The sequence below is a fragment of the Zonotrichia albicollis genome, chromosome 12 (genome assembly GCF_047830755.1).
Source record: "Zonotrichia albicollis isolate bZonAlb1 chromosome 12, bZonAlb1.hap1, whole genome shotgun sequence".
Lineage (NCBI taxonomy): Eukaryota > Metazoa > Chordata > Aves > Passeriformes > Passerellidae > Zonotrichia > Zonotrichia albicollis.
Window position 1 is genome coordinate 4,071,562 of NC_133830.1, and position 22,133 is coordinate 4,093,694.

General features: G+C 41.6%; 1 protein-coding gene across 21 annotated transcripts in view; it reads left to right on the forward strand.

Moving 5' to 3' along the window:
• The window catches only part of FOXP1 (forkhead box P1), a 376,283-nt gene that overhangs the window by 292,058 nt on the left and 62,092 nt on the right, over positions 1–22,133 (forward strand). For 18 of the 21 annotated variants that reach the window (XM_074550350.1, XM_074550351.1, XM_074550347.1 and 15 more), the window contains 4 exons: positions 8,656–8,793; positions 9,891–9,980; positions 15,209–15,368; positions 21,383–21,587. In XM_074550350.1, coding sequence (XP_074406451.1) covers positions 8,656–8,793; positions 9,891–9,980; positions 15,209–15,368; positions 21,383–21,587 — 593 coding nt within the window. The remainder of the gene's footprint in view (positions 1–8,655; positions 8,794–9,890; positions 9,981–15,208; positions 15,369–21,382; positions 21,588–22,133) is intronic. The other 3 variants (XM_074550361.1, XM_074550370.1, XM_074550369.1) reach the window with 1 other exon arrangement.

A 22,133-nucleotide genomic window follows, 5' to 3' on the forward strand; every position in this document is an offset into this window, starting at 1 on the left:
AGTGTGAGAGCAAGAGTTTTTGTGCTTTTTTCCCTGACTCCTTCTTCCTCTTCCCAATGGACAGATGTCATAAAAGGATGCTCTTACTGGCAGGGGTTAATTATATGAAAACTTGATGACATCACAGCAGAGCTGTGAGAATGTCAAAATACATCTGCTGCCATATTCAGACATATTGCTCTCCCTCCTCTCCCCCTATATCAGCTCCCCTCCCCTCTCAAAAGGGAATGATCTCATGACATAAAACAGAAAACAACACAAGTGTCAAAAGAAAACAAAATTAGTGAACTTTTGTCTGCCACCATAGAAACGAGGATTAACTTATGTTATTCCAGAGCATGGAATGGAGACTATCTGCATGAGGATATATAGTGTATTGTCTTCTGTGAATTTTCATTTGACAGGGATTTTGGAGGCTGTGATCTTAATTAAATCTCAACTGACTCAAATAATGCATCTAAAGGCATGCAGTGTTGCGTAACCTTGCTGAGTTGGTAAACCATAAATCATCAGAAAGCTTATGATAGGAAGGGCTGCTTTGAAATTTTTTTTGTTTGCTACAGTTGGTTTGTTTTTTTTTCTGAGTCTTGTTTAACATTCACTTTACTGTGCTGTGCCATTGTGCCCTCCCTTTTCTAAGCACTGTTATTTTTGCTTTAAAAGAAAAAAAAATGCTCAGAGACATGCTCTGACCAGTCACTCAGCTGAACTAAAGAGAAGTCATAAATACAATGGGATTGACAGGGAAGAAATAAAATCCCTGCTCTGTTTTTGCAGGGACCTCAGTGCTCAGAGGAAGGTGTGGGTGCCTCACGTTCTTCTGGGGCTGAGTGAGCCCTGCACACGTTTCAGAAGTGTAGCTCTTAACCCCACGCTGAAATTGGTGCTGGGGTGTGAGCAGTGATCAGAGCCCACGGTAGAGGGGTCACAGATGGATGGTTGCACTGATGGACGGTGGGCTCTGATGTCTGCACGAGTGCAGCTGGTTTTAGTTGTGTGCAAGGAAGAAAAGGGTTGCAACAGTTGTGTGGAGAAGGATGAAATGGATTTTTAGGCACTGAAAGCGAGGTAGGGCAGTCAGAGCAATTTCTTATGCACCGTTTTAACCTGACAGTGCTCAAGGACCCTTGATGCTTGAGAATGAAGCTGTTTTTAAAATCCTGAAATTATTATTTTGGTGCAAAATGCCTTGGTTTCTGTGTCTGTGATTACATGCTCCGGCAGCTGAAGAAAGGTAAGGGGAGAAGGATTTTTACATTCAGAAGTTCAGGGAGTTTCAAAAGCTCCTGTGCTTTTCTGCGCTGTATTTCTTAGTCTTTTCAGAGTTGCTGTAGACAAACGTGAGCTGGGAGGAACACAGCACTTGGATTTACTTTCTGTAAAGGTTTCTCAGTAGCAGGATAACTTACTGGTGTTGTTTTTCTCCCCTCTTTGCTAGGGAAAAGTGGTAGCTGGGGTAGTTTTATCAACACCTGCAGAACTAGATTGTGGGAAAGTCCTGACACCATAAGCTAAATTTGTTATTGTTTGGTGAAAGGCTTGGCTGGTTTTAAGCAGTTTGTTTGTTTTATTGAAAGCAGAACTGCATTACTGGAAACTACTTTGCTGTAGTTCAGTTAAAATGTTCTGTCCTGTTTTGTTTTTATAAGGTGCTTACTTGTTCAGCTTCGCTTTCCAGTTAAAAGGAAAGGGGGAAAAAAATCCACCATAGACTCATCTGCAGATTGAAGTGGCTGTGTAGAGATTGGGAGAGAAGCAGCACTGCCAAATATCTCTGCCCCAGCCTTTTTTTCTTCTATTTTTTTTTTTTTTCTTTTTAACCTTTCCAGTGCGGTTTCCTGCGCTAGCAGGAGGATCTGTAGTCTGTATTGAAGTTGAATGAATGTTATAGAACACAGACTGAATATTGAACAAATAAGTGGAATTGCTAATTGTTCTGTGCACTAGTTTCGGACGGATTTGCCTTCATTGATTAGGTAAGATGCTCTGTTATTTGGGAGGGACAACAACCCCTCCTCCCCAAACTGACAACGGGTTTTAATTTTTAAGCTTTATCTTGCCCTTAAATCTGAAACATCATTGTTCAAATAACTGAGAACAAGGTAAACCAACAACATCAAAAAGGTCGGCTTCTGTGATTTCTCAAGGGCTTGTTATTTTGTACTTTCCAATTCTATTTGATGTCTTGACAAAACAAGATGACACAAGGGAGAATACATTAAATTTTGATTTTCATCTAACCTGTTACAGTAGTGGCAGCTTAATTTCTTTTACTTTTTACCGAAGACGGCTTTTTGCACAATTACTCTAATTGCCACGCCACTTTATGAGAAGGTTTCTTTGCGGGTTTCCCATTTGCCTTGATTTTGTGAGGCATTTTTTTGAACGTGCTTTGACCTTTAACACGGCGAGCTGGCTGGTTGGAGTGCGTCTTCATTAGAAGTAAATCAGTGAATGGCAAAATTGTCAAAGAAGCAACTGATGTTTTCTCATTAGATTCTAATTTGCACCGTTGTGCTTAGCTGTGATGTTTAGCTGTAGGTGTCTGCCATAGGTGTGAAAACCTGCACATTTTTAAGCAAATAAAGTTTACAACTGTTATCAAGGCGTCCCTTGCAATCAGAGTGGCAAAGCCAACCCGAGTGTTTAAGCAGAGCTCTGGATTGTGTGGGAAATAAACAGCATGATTTAACCAGGTGGATTTTTTTTTTTTTTTCAAGAATCAGTAATTTTTTTTTCAACTGGCCCCGACAATGTACGTCATCTCAAATGCCCTGGGTTTGAAGAGCAGGCAGCTATGGATTTGATTCTTGCAGGAAAAAATAGCCAGGGATGTAGAGGGGGCTCATCCTTCCTAGAAATCTGTTGGGAGTTGCAGTTCTTTAAAATCTGCCCTAAGAAAAGAAAAAAAAAAAAAGAAGAATCCCCTCTGTATAACACTTCCCTTTCACTCACATGAAATTCTGGGCATATTAAATGTTGCTGCTTCAGTCGTGGTCTTTTATTATTTAATTAAGCTCTCCATAATGTATGTATGAATTAATACACAAATGTAAGGAGTCTGACACCATGATCATTCTCAGTATATTAAGGGTGTTTGGGAGAGAGGGTTTCAAGGGGTTTTCAAGGGCTTTAGGGGTATTTTGGATGTTTCTAAGCAGGATTGCTTTTGGTTTATTTGAGGCTTTTTTGGCAGAATATGTTGATCTAACATTTCCCTTCCTAAACTCTGGAAAAAAATGCAGGATTTTTTTCTTTTTTTAGTTTTAAAGTGAATCATTATAAAATCACCACTCTTTCAAACCATGTACAGCAGGTTATATAATTTTTCCTTTCATGCTAGAGATGGAAACAAAAATGGTAACTTTTTAAAATGTGAAAAATTATGATGGTAATCTCAAGCTTTAAATCTCACTCATCTTTTTAAAGGGATATTTGGATATGTGTGTGTATCTTCTGGTTTAGTCTCTATTTGACAAATGTTAGATGTAGAAAGGATTTAATTTATGTAAACTTTATATTTTTATGCAAATTAAATGGGTATTTATTATAGCAGAAACAATTATCCTGGCACTTAGTGAGAAACCTGGTATGCATGAGAAGTGGAAGATAAGATCAGATGTTTCATTCTGTAAACAAATACGAAAATATTCCCATTTTTCCTCAGCTAGAAGAGAATGCAGAAGACGGCAGACATCCTGACATGCCAGGGAATGTCAGCATAGCCCATCGTTTTGCTTTCTGTGGGTCAGAAAGAGATCTTCACTCCTGATAAAATACAATAAACAAAATTATAATAATAAAACGCTAATTTAATTTTAAGGAGGTTTTTTTCCCTCTTACAATAGGGAGTTGTATTGTTACAGAGAGCACAGTTATGCTAATGACAGACTACTTAGCTGATTTTACATTAATATAATAAACATTACCTGTCTTAATGTGCTGTGCTGTATTATGGCAAAAGAACTAAGTCTAAAAGTGAGATTCCATTTCGCATAATGAACCAGCCCGGCAGTTCCTGCGTGAATAATTCCGACAGTGGCGTTTTGTGTGGGGTTTTGGAGGATGAAATACTGTGTCGGAAATGTTTTAGTCTCAGGATGGAAGCAGGTCCTGCCTGCCTTCAGCACTTCTTACTTTGCTGGGCTCTGCTCTGGCTTGTGGCATCGTGCCTCTCTGCTTGACAGGGTGTCAGTGCTTTATCTTCTCCTGTTTTGCATTGTTCCGCCTGATTTTTTTTAGTATTTTAAATATATTGCATTTAATATCTTGCTAATAGGACAGCTCAAGTTCATTGTTTGGTTTTGTCTGGCCGTAGCTATTTTTACTGTAGTTCAGTATTTTTAACTGTTCCTCAGCGTCTTGTTCTTTTCTGTGTTCAGCTGTTTTGCTCCGTTTAACTTTTATCACAAAATCTTTAACCGAAGAATTGCTGTTTGGAAATCCAAGGTGCCTGGGATGAGGGCTGACTGAAATCAAGTTCGAACATAGATTGCAGGAGAAAAGGATTTTCTGGCAGAGTTATTCTTTATGAATTAAGGAAATCCTCCCCATCTTCCATGCATGCCTGCTGACAGTTAACAGGACTGCAGCCGTATCCAGCACCGGAGGCACGGGGTGTGAAAATGGCATTCTTCTTTTTTCCTTTTTTTTTTTCCTTCATACAAGATTAAACTACTTGAAATTATTTAGCTAGTATTTAATTATATTAATATCACCAAAAAATGAAGGAATGGAGATGATTAAATAGGACTAAATCATTTTCATCCCCGTGACCCTTGTCTGGGTTGTGTGGAGGAGTGACAAATGCATCCCTGCTGTAATTTCGTGGGGAAGTTAAAGGGGAGCTTGGCCCAAGTTTGTGGAAGTTTCCCTTGGTCGGTCTTGCCAAAATAGGGCGTTTTTAGGGCTTTAAATGGGAGGGTCTCAGAGGGGACTGTGGGGCCAGGAGGGCTTTGGGGGATGCAGAGGAGCGGAGGCAAAACCCTGGGAGAAACAGAAGCAGTGAGCGAAGACAATTGTGAGTATTAAAGACATTTTTTGCCGTTGATGGTATTAGCATGTCAGCAGGTCCATACTAGCACAGCTCCCAAAGCCAAACTGCAGCTGTATTTTTACCTTTGCTGCCAGGTTTACATGCAGCTGGGTATCTACCACACCCTATTGTTATCAGTCAACAATACCAAAAGTAGTTCATTAATCATATCAATAACAACAATCATGTTTCAAGTGCAAAATAGAAATAAACAACTTGAAAGAAAAAATAAAAGATTGATTTCTTCTCTGCATGCTAACCTAGCATTCTTTAAATATATCTGCCAGTAGTTTAATTTGAACTTCAACTCCCTGAAGGCAGTAAGACAGAATTATTTTAGTTCTTCATAGACTGCCTTCTGTGATTCATTGTTAACTCATAAAACATGCTCATTTTCATGTACTTAAACAGTTAAGTCATTTTTAAAGTTGGTTTGTAATTTTTTTTGGCAACACATTTAAGTTGACATCTGAGAGATAGAAATCTAAAATGAATTTATAGCTCTTGGTTTAAGTTTCATTTACTATCAGACAAAATATCAGAAATAAATATTTTTTATCTAACATAATGTAAAGTATATTGCACAGTATCTAAAATAAAGTTTAGTTTTGACTGAGTACACTCAAAAAGGGACCCATAAATATTAGAGAGCTGTAGTTAAGAACTTACATGACTGTTTTAAATACTATTGATTTAAACCACTGGCTAGATTTTATGAATCAAAGTGTAATTTCCAAGCTTTGGCTATATTTCTCATCACTAAAGCACTCTCTCTTGTGTGCCTTTAGCAGCTTTCCAGACATTCAACACGGGATTAAATGATAGTAGTTACAATGATCAATAGGTTAAGACCGGTACAATCACTCTTACCGCTAATGACCTCGGTAGTAATGGGTAATAAAGTGTGGGCTATAATAGCCTATTGCTGGTGCTGCATGCCCTTTGATTCCTAGTATTACCAGGGACTAGCTACATGGAAAAGTTGGACGTTGGGAGTTAAGAGAGTGGATATATAGGCCATCATTCTTAACTATTTAAAGTCCCTCAGACAGTATGTGTGTGCCCACACTCGTCTGGGATATGTGTTGTAATTTTTAACACAATAGTTTCTGGTTCATTTAGATTTGTTTGTGCAAGGTTTCCGTAAGTTGCTTTTGTGATAAACTAAAGTACAGGCCGTGGCTAAATGTGGCTGTTAGCTGTGTTTATAAATGGAAGGCAGCACCTTCTTTAGAAGCGCAGGTGTGGTGTGAAAATGTGGTTTCAGATGGTAAAATGAAGTCAAACGGACCGACACAAACTCGTACTCTGTGTACTTGTACTCTGTCACTGTGTGCAGTACATACATGCATTATTTTTTTTGTTTCTGCTTAAGTGCTTCTGTTCTAGCAAGGAGTGTGCAGCTAAGAGATTTGTTACTGGAAGGTACGTGGCCAGTTTTCAAAGATAGGGCCTAATCGCCAGATCTGTCCCAAGATAAACGTGCAGAGAGGCCATGGAAGTGAATGGGAGTTGTCCCTGCCCAGCTGACGGCAGAATGCAGCCCTTTGGATTAATCACCGATGTGTAGGGTTTACAGCACCCCACCCTATTCCTGTCTGCATCCCTGCTTGTCGTCATAAATCTGACTGAAGAGTATTTGTCTTGTCTATCTTCCAAGAAGGGCACAGAAAACATACTTAAGCATGTTTCCTCTTCTGTTTGCTTGGTCCAGCTTCAATAAGAGGTAGTACAAACCCCAGGGTAAAGTAAACTTCTCTGGGGATGAGAATAATGAAGGTGAGTCACGCTTTGGGGCGAAGATAGTGACGGCAGGATTTAATTAAATAATTTTTCTACTCCCAGAAAAGTTTGTAAAAGACTGTGGATTAAGATATTCTGAATTAATGGGATTACCCATCGTGATGACTCAGTGTCCTCAGAGCTGGTCCTGCATGGCAGGGTGGTGGCTTGCCCATAGGTACAGGGACATGGCACCATGAGAGAATGGCCACTGGTTTTGGTGGTTCTGGTGTTTGTCCTGTAATTAAATCTCCTTTTGCCCACCCCATCAGTGATGTGGGAATGTGCTGTGCCACGGGAAGTGCTCAGAGGACCTCGCCATGTTGGCATTAATGGGATGTCATGGGATGGTGCTGGGCTCTGCTCAGGCAAATGTTTTGGAGGCAGTGTCTGGCCCTGGCACACGGCATGTACACAACAACACGGGGAGATGTGCGCTGTACATGCGTCTGACCTTCAGGAACCATTTTTAGTTCATCAAGATTAGTGATGCTGAGAAATCAGGACATCAGTGCATAATGACTGTGAAATTAGGAATGAGAGCTTGCTATGCAAATGACAGGACAAATCATGTGAAAAAGTCAAGATAAACTGCATATTAAGACATTATGTTACATAAAATTAATACTGCATTTCTCTCTTGCTTACTACTACACTGGAGGTTTTTTTTTTAAACTCCTTTATCTTCTGATCAGCTATTGTCTGCTGATTTTTTTTAAAAGTGGTGCACAGAAAAAGTGCTAAACATATTATTAGCTTTTATTGTAATACATGAGATGACAGGAGATCCATTTTAGCAAAGTATATCCTTTACTGCTTTTAGTTTTGTGCTGTCATGTGTTTGATTTAAAACTACAGAAAAGTAAGGTGCTTCAATATTACTGATAAAACTCATATGGGTTTTGTCTTTTCCTCTATTGTTTTTTCCCCTCTTTTTCTTTTCCTTTTTTGGAGTGGAGGGTAGAGGGATGGGTTTCTAGGGAAATAGTCTTCTTGCATTACTGGGACTGACAAAATGGTTCTCATGTAGTCTGCAAATTAAACACAAGTGCAGTGATTATTTTGAATAGCTAAATTACATTCTAGAAAGCTTGCAGAATTCATAGCATTGTCATTAGGTATCCGCTTGAATACAATTTGTGTAACCTTGGCCAAGACAGCCTGTCATTTTAATGTCAGTGTTTTATCTGAACAAGACATCATCCTTTCAGATACAGTGTACAGGTTCCTTGCAAAGATGCCCGTGCAGAAACGTGTTAACAGTTGCAAATATGAAATGCTATCAAGTTCATCACTGTAGCTGTTTGTCACTGAAATGTCATGGAAAGCGGCTTTTAATGGTATCTCACATAATATGAAAGAATTGAAGACATCTGTATGCTGGGTGAATATGGAATGGTAAAGACATCGTGGTAGGGCCTTTCTGTAAAAATTGCATAGGAGTCTAGTGCTGTTATTCACATCACTGAGCCTTCCTTCAATTTTCTGAAAAACCTGTCGTAATAGGGTCTAGATCCCATCAGCGCGGGATATTTGGCTGTTGGATTTCTCTACAGAAGGCAAGGGCTTTCTGGGAGGGGAAGGACCCAGCTGATGATTTCTTGTGAAAATAAATAAATCTTTACCATATTACTTGCTTTAAGGAATTTCCATCCGATAGTGTTTTGCAAAAGGGGAATTTAGGAAGGTGTGATCATTACCTGTGTGTTGGCCAGGTGGGCTGTGAGGACTCTCACCTTCAGCCCCCTTGATGCCAGAAATGGGCTCCCCTGGCATGGGGATGATGGAGGAGCTGTGGGGATGTGCTCTGACCCTCTCTGTCTCCTCTTGGCCTTCAGGTTCCAGTGTCGGTGGCTATGATGACACCTCAAGTGATCACTCCCCAGCAAATGCAGCAGATCCTCCAGCAACAAGTGCTAACTCCCCAGCAACTCCAAGTCCTGCTCCAACAGCAGCAGGCACTCATGCTTCAACAGGTAATTGTTTCCTTGACAGCTGCTCAGGTGGCCCCTATGGATGCTGGAGGCTTCACCTCCTGGAGCACCCTTGGGGAAAGAAGCTGCCCACATCTCAGGTCTGAACCTTGGAGCAGCCTTGCTGTGAGCTGCACTGACTGCTCTTTTGTTTTTAATTCTAGAAATAGCTACTGGAAACAAATCCAGAGAGCAGTGCTAGGAGTGTTTCCAAGATCAGCTAAATAATACAGATGCATATTTAAGTGTCAGGACTTCGGCAGATGTCCCTGTTGCTTTTGCCTGCATCCCTCAGAAGGCTTGGTGTGCCCTGACTAATTGGAATAAACAAGGTAGAAGGGCCATACTTCCCAATTTAGACCTCGTTATTTCCATCTGGAACCGTAAAGGGCTGTGGAAACAGGAGTGGAGAGGTTTGCAAGCCTGTTTGATTTCAGCCAGCATATGCTGGGCTGTGTGTCAGAGCTTCTCGCAGCCCATGGTCCTTTCTCAGCTGGAAGCTGGCCACCAACAAGCCCCGAGGCTCTGTTACCACAGGGTTTGGCACAGCGGGCTCTCAGGGAGCCCGGGTGGGTGGGTGGGTGTCAGCATCCCCCCAGCCCAACCCTGCCTGCTCCTCCTGGCTCCCAGGCTCCGTCCTGCCCGCAGCCGGAGCGCTGCCTGCGCACAGAGCACATCTGGGCAACGCGTGGAGGAGAGCATTTCCCAGGATGTCTGTGCATGTATTGAACAACACTTAATACAGTCAAACCCTATCATTTAGAAAGCATGTGTGTTTCACAACAGAGATCCGCCAGGCTCTCTCAGCAAGGGCATTTTGGCTTTGTTGTTACAATCAAAGGTCATTCCTTGCCTTATTTTAATTAGTTTGTGTAGAAAATGGTATGTTTTTCATCAGTTCATTTTGGAGATTACTTTTCAAACGATAATGCCAAGAATAGTCAGTGTGCACTGAATTTATTGTTGAGTTTCAAACTAAAGGTCAGACCATTACAGATAAAAGGATGCTATTTTTCAAATCACAGTTTGTGTGTTACACCAAAAGGGACACTGAATTGGCTCTCCACTTTGTTACTTACCATCTTTCCTTTTCTTTGTAGCAGCAGCTTCAAGAGTTTTATAAGAAACAACAGGAACAGTTGCAGCTTCAACTTTTACAGCAACAACATGCTGGAAAACAGCCTAAAGAGGTACAGACAATACCCATTTTACTTTCAAACCACAGATCCCTGGGGACTGTCTAGTGGCTATTAAACTGTCATTCATCTTATAAATGATTGCACAACTGAACTGACTCTATCGGGCCTCAGCTTTCAGATTTAGAGTTATTGTCCTGTTTTCGCCTGTGTTTTCCTGTGCTTTCCATTTGCTCGCTGCCACATATTTTATAGCAGAGGACCAGGCCTTGCTGTTTGGTATGAGTCCTGGAGCAGGCATCTAGACTTGTATCTTGGGAGAGTGCTTTGGGGAGTTAGTTATGGTGGAGAGGGGAGGGGGCAAGGCAGCAGGCCCAGATCGCTGCTGTCCTCTCTAAACAAGGCAAAATGCCGAGAGGTGTTGAGTTTGGGCTTGCACTTTCCAACCAGGGAGGTTCTGGTCGCACATTCCTCACACTGGAGCAGCATCAGTGGTGACACAGAGAAGAGGTGGCAGGAGACCTTGCTCTGATGCTACCATGGTCCATAACTGGAGGGGACAGGCCAGGGTAGTTTCTGCCTGTCCTTTAGATGCACTTCCGTTCCAAAATACCTGTCACATCCAAAGCTTCATTGGTTTTGGTGTGCTTAGATTTAATTTTCCTGCGTTACATTTACTTTAAGGTGCTGAGCCCACCTGATAAGTCTGGAGGAGTCTGAGACTTTGCTGTTTAATCTGACATCAGTGCTGGCTTAGGTAGATCCTAGAAAGCTGCCTCTTGGCGCGAGACACTGGGTGATGTCCGGTGACAGCGGCTGCGCTCGTGTCGCCTGACAAGGGGTGTTGCTCAAAGCATGCACCGATTTCTGCTCCCCATTCCCCTTGAAATTTTGGCAAATCGTGCCACCTGTGCCAAGTTTCAACCCAGAGTGAATTTTTCCAGCTGAGTTATAAACCCCTGAAAACAGGGGGGTTTATAATGGAAACGCTGACACAACCTTAACCATAGCGCGCTTACGGGCGCCACTATAATAAAAAGGGAACAGATTAAAAAGTGTCTAAAATGTAAATCTAAAGGACTAACAGTAATTAAAATGGAAATGGCACAGGGAGGGAAGGCATGTAATTGTGAGATATCACTGTGCAGAATGCTCTCAGCTTTGTTTTGCTGGCTGTTTTTCTAATTCAGTAGGGCTTACTCATCAGTGGCAGTTCAATGCGCGTTAATGACTCTGGGATGCAGGCATCACTCTGGACAAAGAAATGATTATTGTGCGGTCAAAAGAAGTTCAAAGACAAGAAGGGAATTTCAGTTTTTTCCTTAGAGATCCACATTCAAGAGCATATAAATTAAGCCAAATGTTAAAAACCACAGTCTGAAAGCTGACTTCAAAGTCACAACTCTCTAATTAATGAACTGCGAGCTTCAGTTTGGACAAGTCGTGGTTTGATGCGCCCATAAATCAACATGACAGGTCTGTTTCACAGTCTCAGACAGCGCTTGTCATTGAGTCACATCAGATGTAAACACAGCAGAAAAAAGAGGGAATATGAAGGAGGTGCAATTGATCAACAGAATTGGTAAAAACCCACTTTTGAAACGCATTATGCATGATCACAGGAAATGGCGATAGCCTCAAGAGGCTTTCTCCTTCTGCTGTTGCTTTTTTGAATCAGATTTCTAACAGCCTTCAAAAGGGAGAATAAGAATTATGGAGCTTCTCCCCTGTGGCTGGCAGGCAATAACCCCCTGTTGTTATTTTGTGCTTCTTTCTTTTCAAAGGCGTCAAAATTTAGTTTTTTAAAGATCTTTAACTCTATATTTGAAGACAAACAATAAAGGGCTGCCACTGTCATTCTTATCAGTTACCAGGGATTGTATTTTTTCTTTCTGTTGCCACTTCTTATTAACCTCTTATTTGGTCTATTAGACATAGTTTTGAATGCAAGCCTACATGCTGGGAGAACATGAAAGTTCAGATGAGCTCAGAGGGCAGATAAAGAAATTTGAAGGGGAAAGTTACACAGCAGAATGAACGATAAAAGTTAACTCTTCTAAATTGCTGTTGTCAGACAGGAGAGCATCTCAGACACAAAGATGAGGGCTTGGAGCTTAAAGAAAAAAAATACTTTGTGTTAAAAAAGACAAGAAGGGAAGTTAGACAATGTGATGGCATTTCAATATCTAACACACTGATTTACTGTGGTCACACTTCTGATATTACACTAGCGAAAGCAACAATAAGAAAGGACTCCTTCCTGTTTCAAGAAGAGCATTTTAACACGATAGCTGGAAAGAGAACAAGGACCTAACTCTCTCCAGCTTATTCTAGGGGTTTGGGGGGGAGTATTTTTGCTGATGGTTTTAGTGGAGATCCATTTCAACAATGCATTTCACCCCACAGGTTTGTTCAGCCCAGCTTAAGGAGGTTATTCTTGCTAAATTAGCATGGAAAAGGTGGTCTTGTATCATTTTATTTCTTCCCCCTCCCTCTGGCACTGAAAACTGCCGGGCAGTGCCATGGTGGGGGCCAGCGGCTGCCGTGCTAACGAGGGCTGAGCTTGTACCTTGACAGATGGAACAAGCGTATTCATGTACGGCATCCCCCAAGTCATTTTGTGAGTGCCTTGTCCTATTGTGCTCTGGTGAAAAAAGGAAAACACAGCAAACCTCCCCAGCCCCGCAGCTGAACGGGACCCGAGCCCCGGGCAGAGCAGCACACAGACCCCAGCGAGGTTCCCGGGGTTTCACTGAGGGCTGTGCGGGTGGCAGAGGCCGAGCCGTGCCCGACAGCGAGGGGCAGAGGTGCTGGGGGGATCTCAGCCCTGTTCCTGCTCTCCCCTGGACAATTCGGGGCTCCCCAGAGCTGGGGGAGTCAGGGTCCGGCGCAGCCGCGGCGCTGGACGGAGCGCGCGGTTTCCCGAGCGGGGCCGTTTGTCCTCCGGCGCTGTGACAGTTTATGTTAGGCAGTAGGGAGTAACCTAAGAAAGGAAAACAGACCTTTGACAGAAGCTTTAGGGAGGGGATCAAAAATGCAAGTTTTATCAGGATATTTCAGCATTTTAACACTGACTACTGACCTGACAACAGGACTGCACCGAGACCTTTTTTGTATGCATTCAATTGTGAGAAGTAAACAAACTGCCTTGTATCCTGTGTTTGGTAACTGGGTGGGGAGCGCAGTTTGGCAACGTGTCTTGCTTTTAAATTCTTTCTTGGACAATGGGCCTTGTATACTTTTATATCCTGGCTTTTCAAAGTAGAGTGTGTTCAAGAGCTTTTCTTAGGATAGCTGAGAAGACAACCAAAAGGGCATCATTCAATTGATATAAAGGGGCTTTTTTAAAAAAACCCCGTGTGTTAACTTTGCACTCTTATGGCAAATAGGTAAAACACAGCTTACTACTAGTACTAATAATATAAATATATTAATATAAATACATTAAGTGTATATATTTTAAAATTAATATTTATGGAGGGAAACGTTACTTTAGCTCAATACAACTGTTGCTGGGGCCTGCATGCATATGGTGCTGTTGCAAATAGTTGCAACAAATGGATGTGTCAGAGCAAGCTGTTGCAAAGAAATGTAAACTCTACGAGTTTCAGAATATCCAAACACCTATTTGTTTAGATGTGTTCCTGAAGTCCAAGGTTTTCTTTGGAAGTAAGATAAATTGAGTTTATAAACAAGACTAATAGAATGGCTGGCTCTCAGAGTTGTGGGTATTCAGCCAGTTGCCGTATGAGGATTGATGGGGCATGGTGGCACGAGAAGGTGGAGGTCAAACCCACAGTTGGTGTCTGTCAGTTGTGCTCCAGCAGCTCTGGTGGGACTTTCTCCCTGTGTAACACCAGTAGGGAGTGGGGCCAGTGATCCTCTGGCTTAGTGTCAAGGAAAGGTGACAGAAAGCTTGAGATCTGGCTGGGGTTTGTTTGTGAAAGTGTGCAGTTTGCTAAGAGTTAATTTTCTTTCCATAATTGTTAGCCATAATGTGTATAAGACCTCCACCTTGATATGATTCCTAGCAGATTAGGGATATTAGATAATTTCCTTCTATTTATTGTACTACTGCACTGTATTATCTTTCTATCACTCAGATAATTACTAAGGAAATCTACATTAATTTTTTTTGGCTAGCACAAGGAACTGCTAAACACTGGCATGATGTATTGATGTTTTACACAACAAAAGTTTTCCTCCTGTCATTGTACAATAAATAAAAAGATATTTATCAAAATGCAAAGCCTTTCATGGATTTTAGAGAACAAAGCAAATAAAACACAAGATGAGCTTGGAAGCAAAACCTAGAGGCTTCCTTAACTGAACAAAATTAAGGACTCTGAAGCCTCGAGTACTGTACATATTAAACACTCACATTCAAGTAAGATGTTGTTTGCTAAATTATGAATGTGTGTAATTAAAATCTAGTGGCTGTTTCTATGAAAGATTTACAATGTTATTTCATCGTTTGTCATGGCTAATTAACAATATTAGATGAAGTTTTTCTTCTTCAAAGGTCTGATTTTTTCTCATTTATTTATGTCAGAAGTGATAAACAGAGTAGTTAAAAGCTTCTCCGGGTACAGTAGTGAGAAAAGCAACATGTTCTTTTACACCTCGAAGGTTCAAGGTTCACATCCCTGTGGAGTAAAGCAACTCCATCTTCTTTCTAGTGAGAATAATTAAAAATTTCAAAGTGCAGAAGTAGCAGCCTTAAATACAGCACAGAATAATTCCAGTGTAACAGAAAGTATTGTGAGGCTTGATGGATGAAGAAGAGAGTGAGTATAAAATACCATAAATTAAGCCAGTCGAATTGCCTTAATAGTTGAGACAGCCCTTGAATGAGCAAACAGAGCACAGTGCAGGGTTTCTTGTTACATCTAAGTGTGATGTGATCATGGGGTGTGATTCTCATGTTCTTTGCCTCAAAGAATTACCCAGGATTTTCATCAGCTTTTGCTTTACCCACCACTGGAACACGGCCATGTCTGGGGTAAAACATGAACACATGCACCAAGAAATGCTATATACATTTGTAGTTGGGATGGCAGCAGGGATTTAGGTTGGAGATGGGAATCTGCAGCCCTGTGTTAGCTCCAGCATCTAACCATACCTTGGGGTCCTTGCCAGGGGTGGTGGACTCACTGGCTTGGCCTTGGTACCAAGTGACTGCCATCAGAAATTGAAGCAAGTTGAGGAGCGCTGTGAATCCTTTGCTTTGCTATTGTATTAACAAGCGTGCATTTTAATTTTTTTGTTGTTGTTTTTTCCAGCCCCAGCAGCAGCAAGTGGCCACGCAGCAGTTGGCCTTCCAGCAGCAGCTCCTACAGATGCAGCAGTTGCAGCAGCAGCACCTCCTGTCTCTGCAGCGTCAGGGGCTGCTGACCATCCAGCCCGGGCAGCCTACTCTGCCTTTGCAACCCCTTGCACAAGGTAGGTGAGGGGCTGAGGTGCACTCTCACACAGAATTGTCTCATGGGGGGAGGAAAGAGCTCACAGGCTCATAGGATAATAAGCACAGAAAGGTTCTGCTGGGCAGGGTGGGCATTGTGAAGGTGTTTTCTGGGAAGGGCGGTGCTGCAATCCTGGGCTGCTCTGACTGGCAGGGTGCAGAGGGCGTAGAGTTCATGTGCAGTTTGCACAGCTGTAGCCAGTCTGGCAGACTCAGAGCTGCTGGTCGTGCTCATCTGGGCTCGGAATCCTTCACAGGAGGAGTCTTTATTGATTCCTGGTGCTGGCTGCATGGCTAAGGGTGTGTGAGAGCAGCTTTTCCTTTCCCAGATGTGTTGACTGAGCCTTCCTGGTCCCAGCCTGGCTGTGAGCTGGCACAGAGCAGCTCTGACCTGCAGGCTGGGGAGCTCTGAGTGCCCTTGGCTGGGGCTGCCAGGGACAGGGGACACGGCTGCTCTCCGCAGCCTTCGTGTCACTGCCTCGGTGCTTCTGTTCCTTCCTCCGCACTGAGGCAAATTGGGATTAACTCCATTTAATTCTAATGGTGTTATTGACAATTAGATCCTCCTACATCTTTATTCAGTCCTGCACTCTGCAAGAAGTTACTGCTTTGCTGAAATCTCCCCAATTTATTTTATTTTTTAAGACATTGATACACTGAAAGCACTACTTAAATCCACAATACTTTTGACAGTGATTATAAGCTAGGGGCTTTATTCTCTCTTTTCTTTTTTGGCTCAAATTTATTATTTTACTTTTTAAACTGGGTTTGTCTGTAAGCCGTGGGACAGTTCAACAGACTTGCCTGAGCTCTGGCTGCTGTGGTTAAAGCAGACTGTTTGGAGTTGGCACGGTTCAGGCATGCCATGGCATCAACCATGATGCTGGTATTTCTGAATAATCCTGCCTTCTCCTTCCTTTGCCCCATAATAAATTTGAACATTCACCTTTATAGCTTGAGTCAGTCCAGCTTGAATTATTTGGGATCTTGAAAGCAGCCTTAGGGTTGTTCTTAGTTTCTAAATCATACAATGAGTTTACATCCAGCTCTGTTCACTTAAATGGAGGGGAAAAGACAAAATTGCTTCTGTTCTTCACCCTCCTTTTTTTTCTGTGTACATAGCTGTAAAAAAGGAGAGTGAGGTGGCTGGTGAATATTAACTTATATGGATAAACAGAGGCCAAACTGGGGAGTGGAGTCTGCTTTGCTGTGTGGCTGACGTGCTTCATTTAAGCTTATTTTTACCAGACCCAGGAAGGTATTTGAGCCCTGTGTTGAGAGGCTGAGCTTTTGGGGGCCTGACCCCTGACTCCCCACATCTCAGTTCAACTTCCCAGCATCCCAAAACTGGATGCCTGGTGTAGAGCAGCACTGTGCAGGAGTTGGAGGCTGATCCATGGGAAGGTGGTGCCCAGCTGGGAGCTGCAGGATCAGGCTTGGGGCGTACCTGGTCAGTCACCATCGATGCAAAGTGATGGGGAGAAGGTGTGAAATGAGTCCAGGAAAAAAGGGCACGTAGATGAAATGCCATTTCTGCTTGCAAGATGTTGTAACATGCATTAATTACGCCTCAGATTTATTGTTGGAAGCATCCCGGGCTGTTCCCACACACCCACCGGACTCAGGCTTCAACCTTGCTAATTTTTCCCACAGCTCCTATACCATTAAGTTGGCTCAGTGAGGTTCATTGTATAGTCCATCAGTTAAGCTGTCCAAAGGAGGGCAATTGGGCAGTGACAAGACACGCTCATGTGTAATGTGAAAGAAATGAATGTGGTGATGCATGAAGTGTAATCTGTGCGGTAACACATCGGAGACACCAGTAGGTAATTCAGCCGTCGTGGCATTGATTGATATGGTTAGCAGGGAAGTGTAACTATTAGTCCTCGCCCAGGAGCGTATTTAAAACCTGAGGGTGCTGACTTGCACGGCAGACACGGCACAAACATAAGCACAGAGGGCTGGTTCTGGCAGGGAAATGAGCTGCGAGCGCTGGGGGCGGCGGGAGCCGGCAGGAAAGAGGGACTCGAGGCACGCTGCAATCCAGCACGATATTTTATTCCTTTTTATCAGAGAGACGATGGCTTAAAACTGATGTCATTATGAGGTTTAAATCAACTTTCTGCTTGCTTGAACATGGTCACCTGGGTATGGAGGTACAAGGACACAAAGAGGTTGAGCAACTCTGTTTGTCTTTGAGCCGGTGATACCTGGGGTTGGGAAATTGAGTTCCGTGAGCGGTAATCTGTCAACTGTCCCCACAACATACATTTTTTAAACCTGTGCCTACATTTTCTTTCATAATCAAGAGGACTAGTTGTCCTGAAAAATGCAATGAAGAGCCAGGGCTATAGTTTAAAGTAATTGGTAATGGACACTTCTTATTTAAAAAAAAAATTACATCTCTCATGCCCTTTTGTTTCCAGAACAGTTTGCAAGACTGAGACAAATACTGTAAAAGTGTGTATAGAAGAAATAAAATCATCCCTCTAGAAAATGTAGCTGTGAATTCAGTTAAAAATATTTTGCTTTTATTTTTAAGTATCTGTAATAGTAATAAATGTTTCCAAGGAGAGAATGCTACTTCATAAGTGACATTTTCGTTATGTTTTCAGAACTAATAGATTGTTTAAATCTGTATTTTAGTTTCATTTTAGTTTTTAGTGCTCCCCTATTGTCTTAAACAAAATAGCACATCCTTTAATGCTATATTTGTGTAATCTTTGCTGCTTAGTATTTAGACACTTCTGTAATCTAGATTTTACATCTGTACAAAGCAGCAATTTTAAAATAAACCCCATTTCAGCAGTGTTCTGAGCTGCAAGAGTGAGATCTTCAGTATCTTCAAAATGAAACTGCAAATCACACTTCACATCACCAGTGAGTGAAAATAATAGGACTGAGACATCCAGGTGCCTGATTGCTCCCATAGATTTGGCAGTTCCAGGTCTGAATCCCGTTCCTGGTCCGTAGGAAGCTACAGCGATCCCGGGTAATTGCAGTGCAGTTCTGGGAATCTGACTTGGAATTTAGCTCTCACTGCTAAAATGAGACTGTTAAATGGTAAATTACATAATTTATTGCGAGTGGTCGTGGATCTATTTGACTTGCTTTTGCCATTTGTTCTATTATTTTATTTAACCATTTTGCTGGATGAGTGATGAGCATACCTTTCAGCTGCCCATTTCGACAGGCTAGTCAGGAATTCTCTCCAGAATTATTCTTAAGGAACTAAATTTAGGGCAGGAGGAGAGAGGCTATTTCTAATTTTATTTTATTAATCAGGTGACGTAATCAATTTTTGGCAAGGGGTTGTGTGCAGACATGTATGACATCACAGTTAGCTCTTTAAATTAATGTCACCCAGCCTAAAATCCTTACTACCTCCAGCATTTTCCCCCACACAACGGGGTATATTTTATTTTTCCTTCCATCTGTGGTATAGTTGTTGTTAGTACTAAGGAGAGTTACATTTGTATGGGAAGTTAGATGAAACACTTTGACTTTTAGAGGCATAAATATCATGTGTCTGTCTGTTTCAGTGGCTGTAACATTTTCAGTCTTTTCTTTGGTAGATCCAGAAGTGACTAGGAGGAAAGGAAAGTGGAAAACAGGGAGAGGAGAGTGGATGATAGCCTGTGTTTAATTAAAAACCTGCAGAAATCCAGATTAAAAAAAAAAAAAATGAAAAAAGGCCAGTTATTCTTTCCCTATTTGCTTATTCTGGAAAATAAAAATAGGTGTCGGCTCATATGTTCTCATATCAATATGTTATCATCAACAGACAAGTCTATTCACTATTGTTTCAACTGAGTAAACAGTGTGTAAGGGTCAGCCCTGCTCACAGGTAATTGTTAGTGCGCAGACAGTCCTGTCAAGCGTGTTAGCTAAAAATACATCCCACACTGTCACTTTGCAAGGTGTTTGAAAATAATAGCCCCCACACAGCAAAACAGGACACGGGCTTGTGTACTGACCTTTTTCTTTGTTTAATTTGCTCAGAGGTTTAATTCCAGGGGACAAGTAATAATTGAATATGTCTAATAACTAAATGCTCATTTGGGACAAAATCCATCAAAATATAATTGGCGTTTGGGGCTGATGAAAGGAAAATGACGTGGCTTTAGAGGAACGGATGTGTCCTAAGAATATCTGATCACTTAATGTATAAATTGAAGCCTCTTCTCTAATATATATTAATTGCAGATACTTAAGGATTTCAGCTTTTTTTTGTAGCGAACCGTTACCGGAGACCAACTGTTTTTGTTAATGCTACTCTGGGAAAGGCGGGGAAGGTTATTGGTCTGTCGTGCAATAATTTACTCCTCTTTGATATGCAAACGATCCACGGTGAATATAAAAAAATCCTATCAGACTCATTTCACAGTTCTTAACCACTTAGATTCTCTGGAGTCTATCGCCTCATTAGACCAGTGCTCTCCAAAGCTAGCATAATTAAAATCTTTAACAGTTTAGCAAAGTAAAGATGTTTGGCTGATCACGTTGAGATGATTATCTATCCATTGTATTCTAAATGACAAAAATAAATTAAATTTAGACCTTGGCATTTTTTATTATGTGTTTCAAATGAATATAATGCATACTGCCTTATTTTTTTTTATTTCAGTACCTTAGGTTGGGTGAGGTACATGCCTGTGAGAGCTGCTGTACACTCAGAAAATGGCAGGTTTCCTTAGGATAGCTCCAGAGCTACAACATGGTGAAACAATGAACAGTCACCCAAACGATGAGCTGGAAGCACACTGATGAGAAACCTCTTTAAAAACACACAGACACTGGCTTATTATTATTATTATTATTTTTTCCCTGAATATTTGAGTGACGTGTCTCTACTGCTAATTTTTTCCCATGGCCTTCTCTGAAAGAGCACTGAAATAGTCTGCAGTGAGAGAAACTTGACTTGTTGGATCATGTCACAAACATCAGCTTTATCCAAAAGCATGATCTCAGCGTGAGCACATGGTTCACCTTCCATTTGGCCCATTGGAGTTTGCAGTTTTCACTTGCATCAGTTACTGAATGTTGAGTCCCTAACCCTGGTGTCCACTTTGGCACATTTAAAAAACCACAATTTTTTATTATTATTTTTTCTTGAAGCTTATTTTCTGTTTTCATTTTACTTTTGAATGGCTCATTAGCATCGATCTAAGAAATGACAGTAATAATAGTGTTACTTGTATAGAAAGTTATACAGTTTTTCGGTAGACACATCCATCAATTAAGTGAGCAGTTCGAGAAACCAAAATTAATGAGAAAGATAGGTGTGTTAATGAAATAATCATAGTATAATCAATTTGACTGTTAAAATTTGAAAAGCATTTCAGGAAGACAATATGAATTCATAATTTACGTCTAAAAGTGATTAATAAAAACTGTATTTAATAACAAAGCTATTTGTCATCATTTAAAACTTAAGCACAAAATTAGTCATGTTGTGGTTCATGTTGTCATAATAATAAAGCTGAGTATTTTTTTTCCTAAGACCTTCCTTGTTTTCAATAACAGGTTTGAAAGTAGTTACTTTCCTAAAAAAAAAGTGGGAAAATAAAGGAATTGAATTTCTTAGCTGAACATAGAGAAGCCAGTGGCCACCTTTGCTTTCAGCCTTGCTAAGGGCATGGGGGCGATTTTTGCCCAAGCAGGGACTCTGAAAATGGGCCTTTGGTGTAAAAATTACAAAAACCCACAATATTTAACATGACATTTGGTGTAGGTGTGGTGTTGTGTGGATCCCTCTGCCCCACAGCCCGGATTTTGCATTCCATGAGTATTGCAGGTGTCACACCAGAGCATAACAGAGTCATGCAGTGCAGTATTAGCATTTAGTTATTAAAAAAAAAAAAATACACGCGTAAAAACACACACAGGCAAAACTAACACTAGGCTTTGTTTACTGACTCTTTGATTTAATTACTGTTTGAAGACGGCCGAATTAGCTGTTAATTGATTTAATTATCCAATTTGTTTGTTTCAGGCATGATTCCAACAGAGCTGCAGCAGCTCTGGAAGGAAGTGACAAGCTCGCACACAGCGGAGGAGGCAGCCAGCAACAACCACAGCAGCCTGGACCTGTCCACCACCTGCGTCTCCTCCTCCGCGCCCTCCAAGACCTCCTTAATCATCAACCCACACGCCTCAACTAATGGACAGCTATCAGTCCACACTCCTAAACGGGAGAGGTAGGTGCCTGCAGGCTTTGCACCACCCTGAGCACCTGGGATCAGCATCCCAGAGCGGTGGTGAAACGCTCGGGAGCGGTGGCCAAGCGCCTTGGCCTCGGTTTTGTCCTCCGCATCTCGCTCTGCCTGGTGTTGGCGTGGTTGAATGGAGTCTCCACTGGGCAGAATGTGCTCCTTTTGTTCACATCTTTATGGCTTGTTAATTGGATCAATGTGGGCACAATTAGCTAATTAGAAGTGCATTGGATAAGCGTATTGGGAAGTGTGAAGAAGCTGGGGGTTTTTTTTGAGTTTTGCATCACAGGTGGTGGTGCTCTTGTTGTGCTTTGGGTTTACGGGCTGGAGGGGAGCAAGAAAATCTATTGGTCAGTACAGTCCCCATTTTTCTACCAAATTTTGGTGCCCTATCTCATCTAACATATTTGCCATTTTGTACTGTTTTCCCTGCTTTCACAAGACACGGTAGGCTTGAGTTCACCAGGTTTCTCTAAAACAAAGTGGCTTTTTTTCTTTTTTTTCTAACCGCTGATAAAATTAGCTAACTGG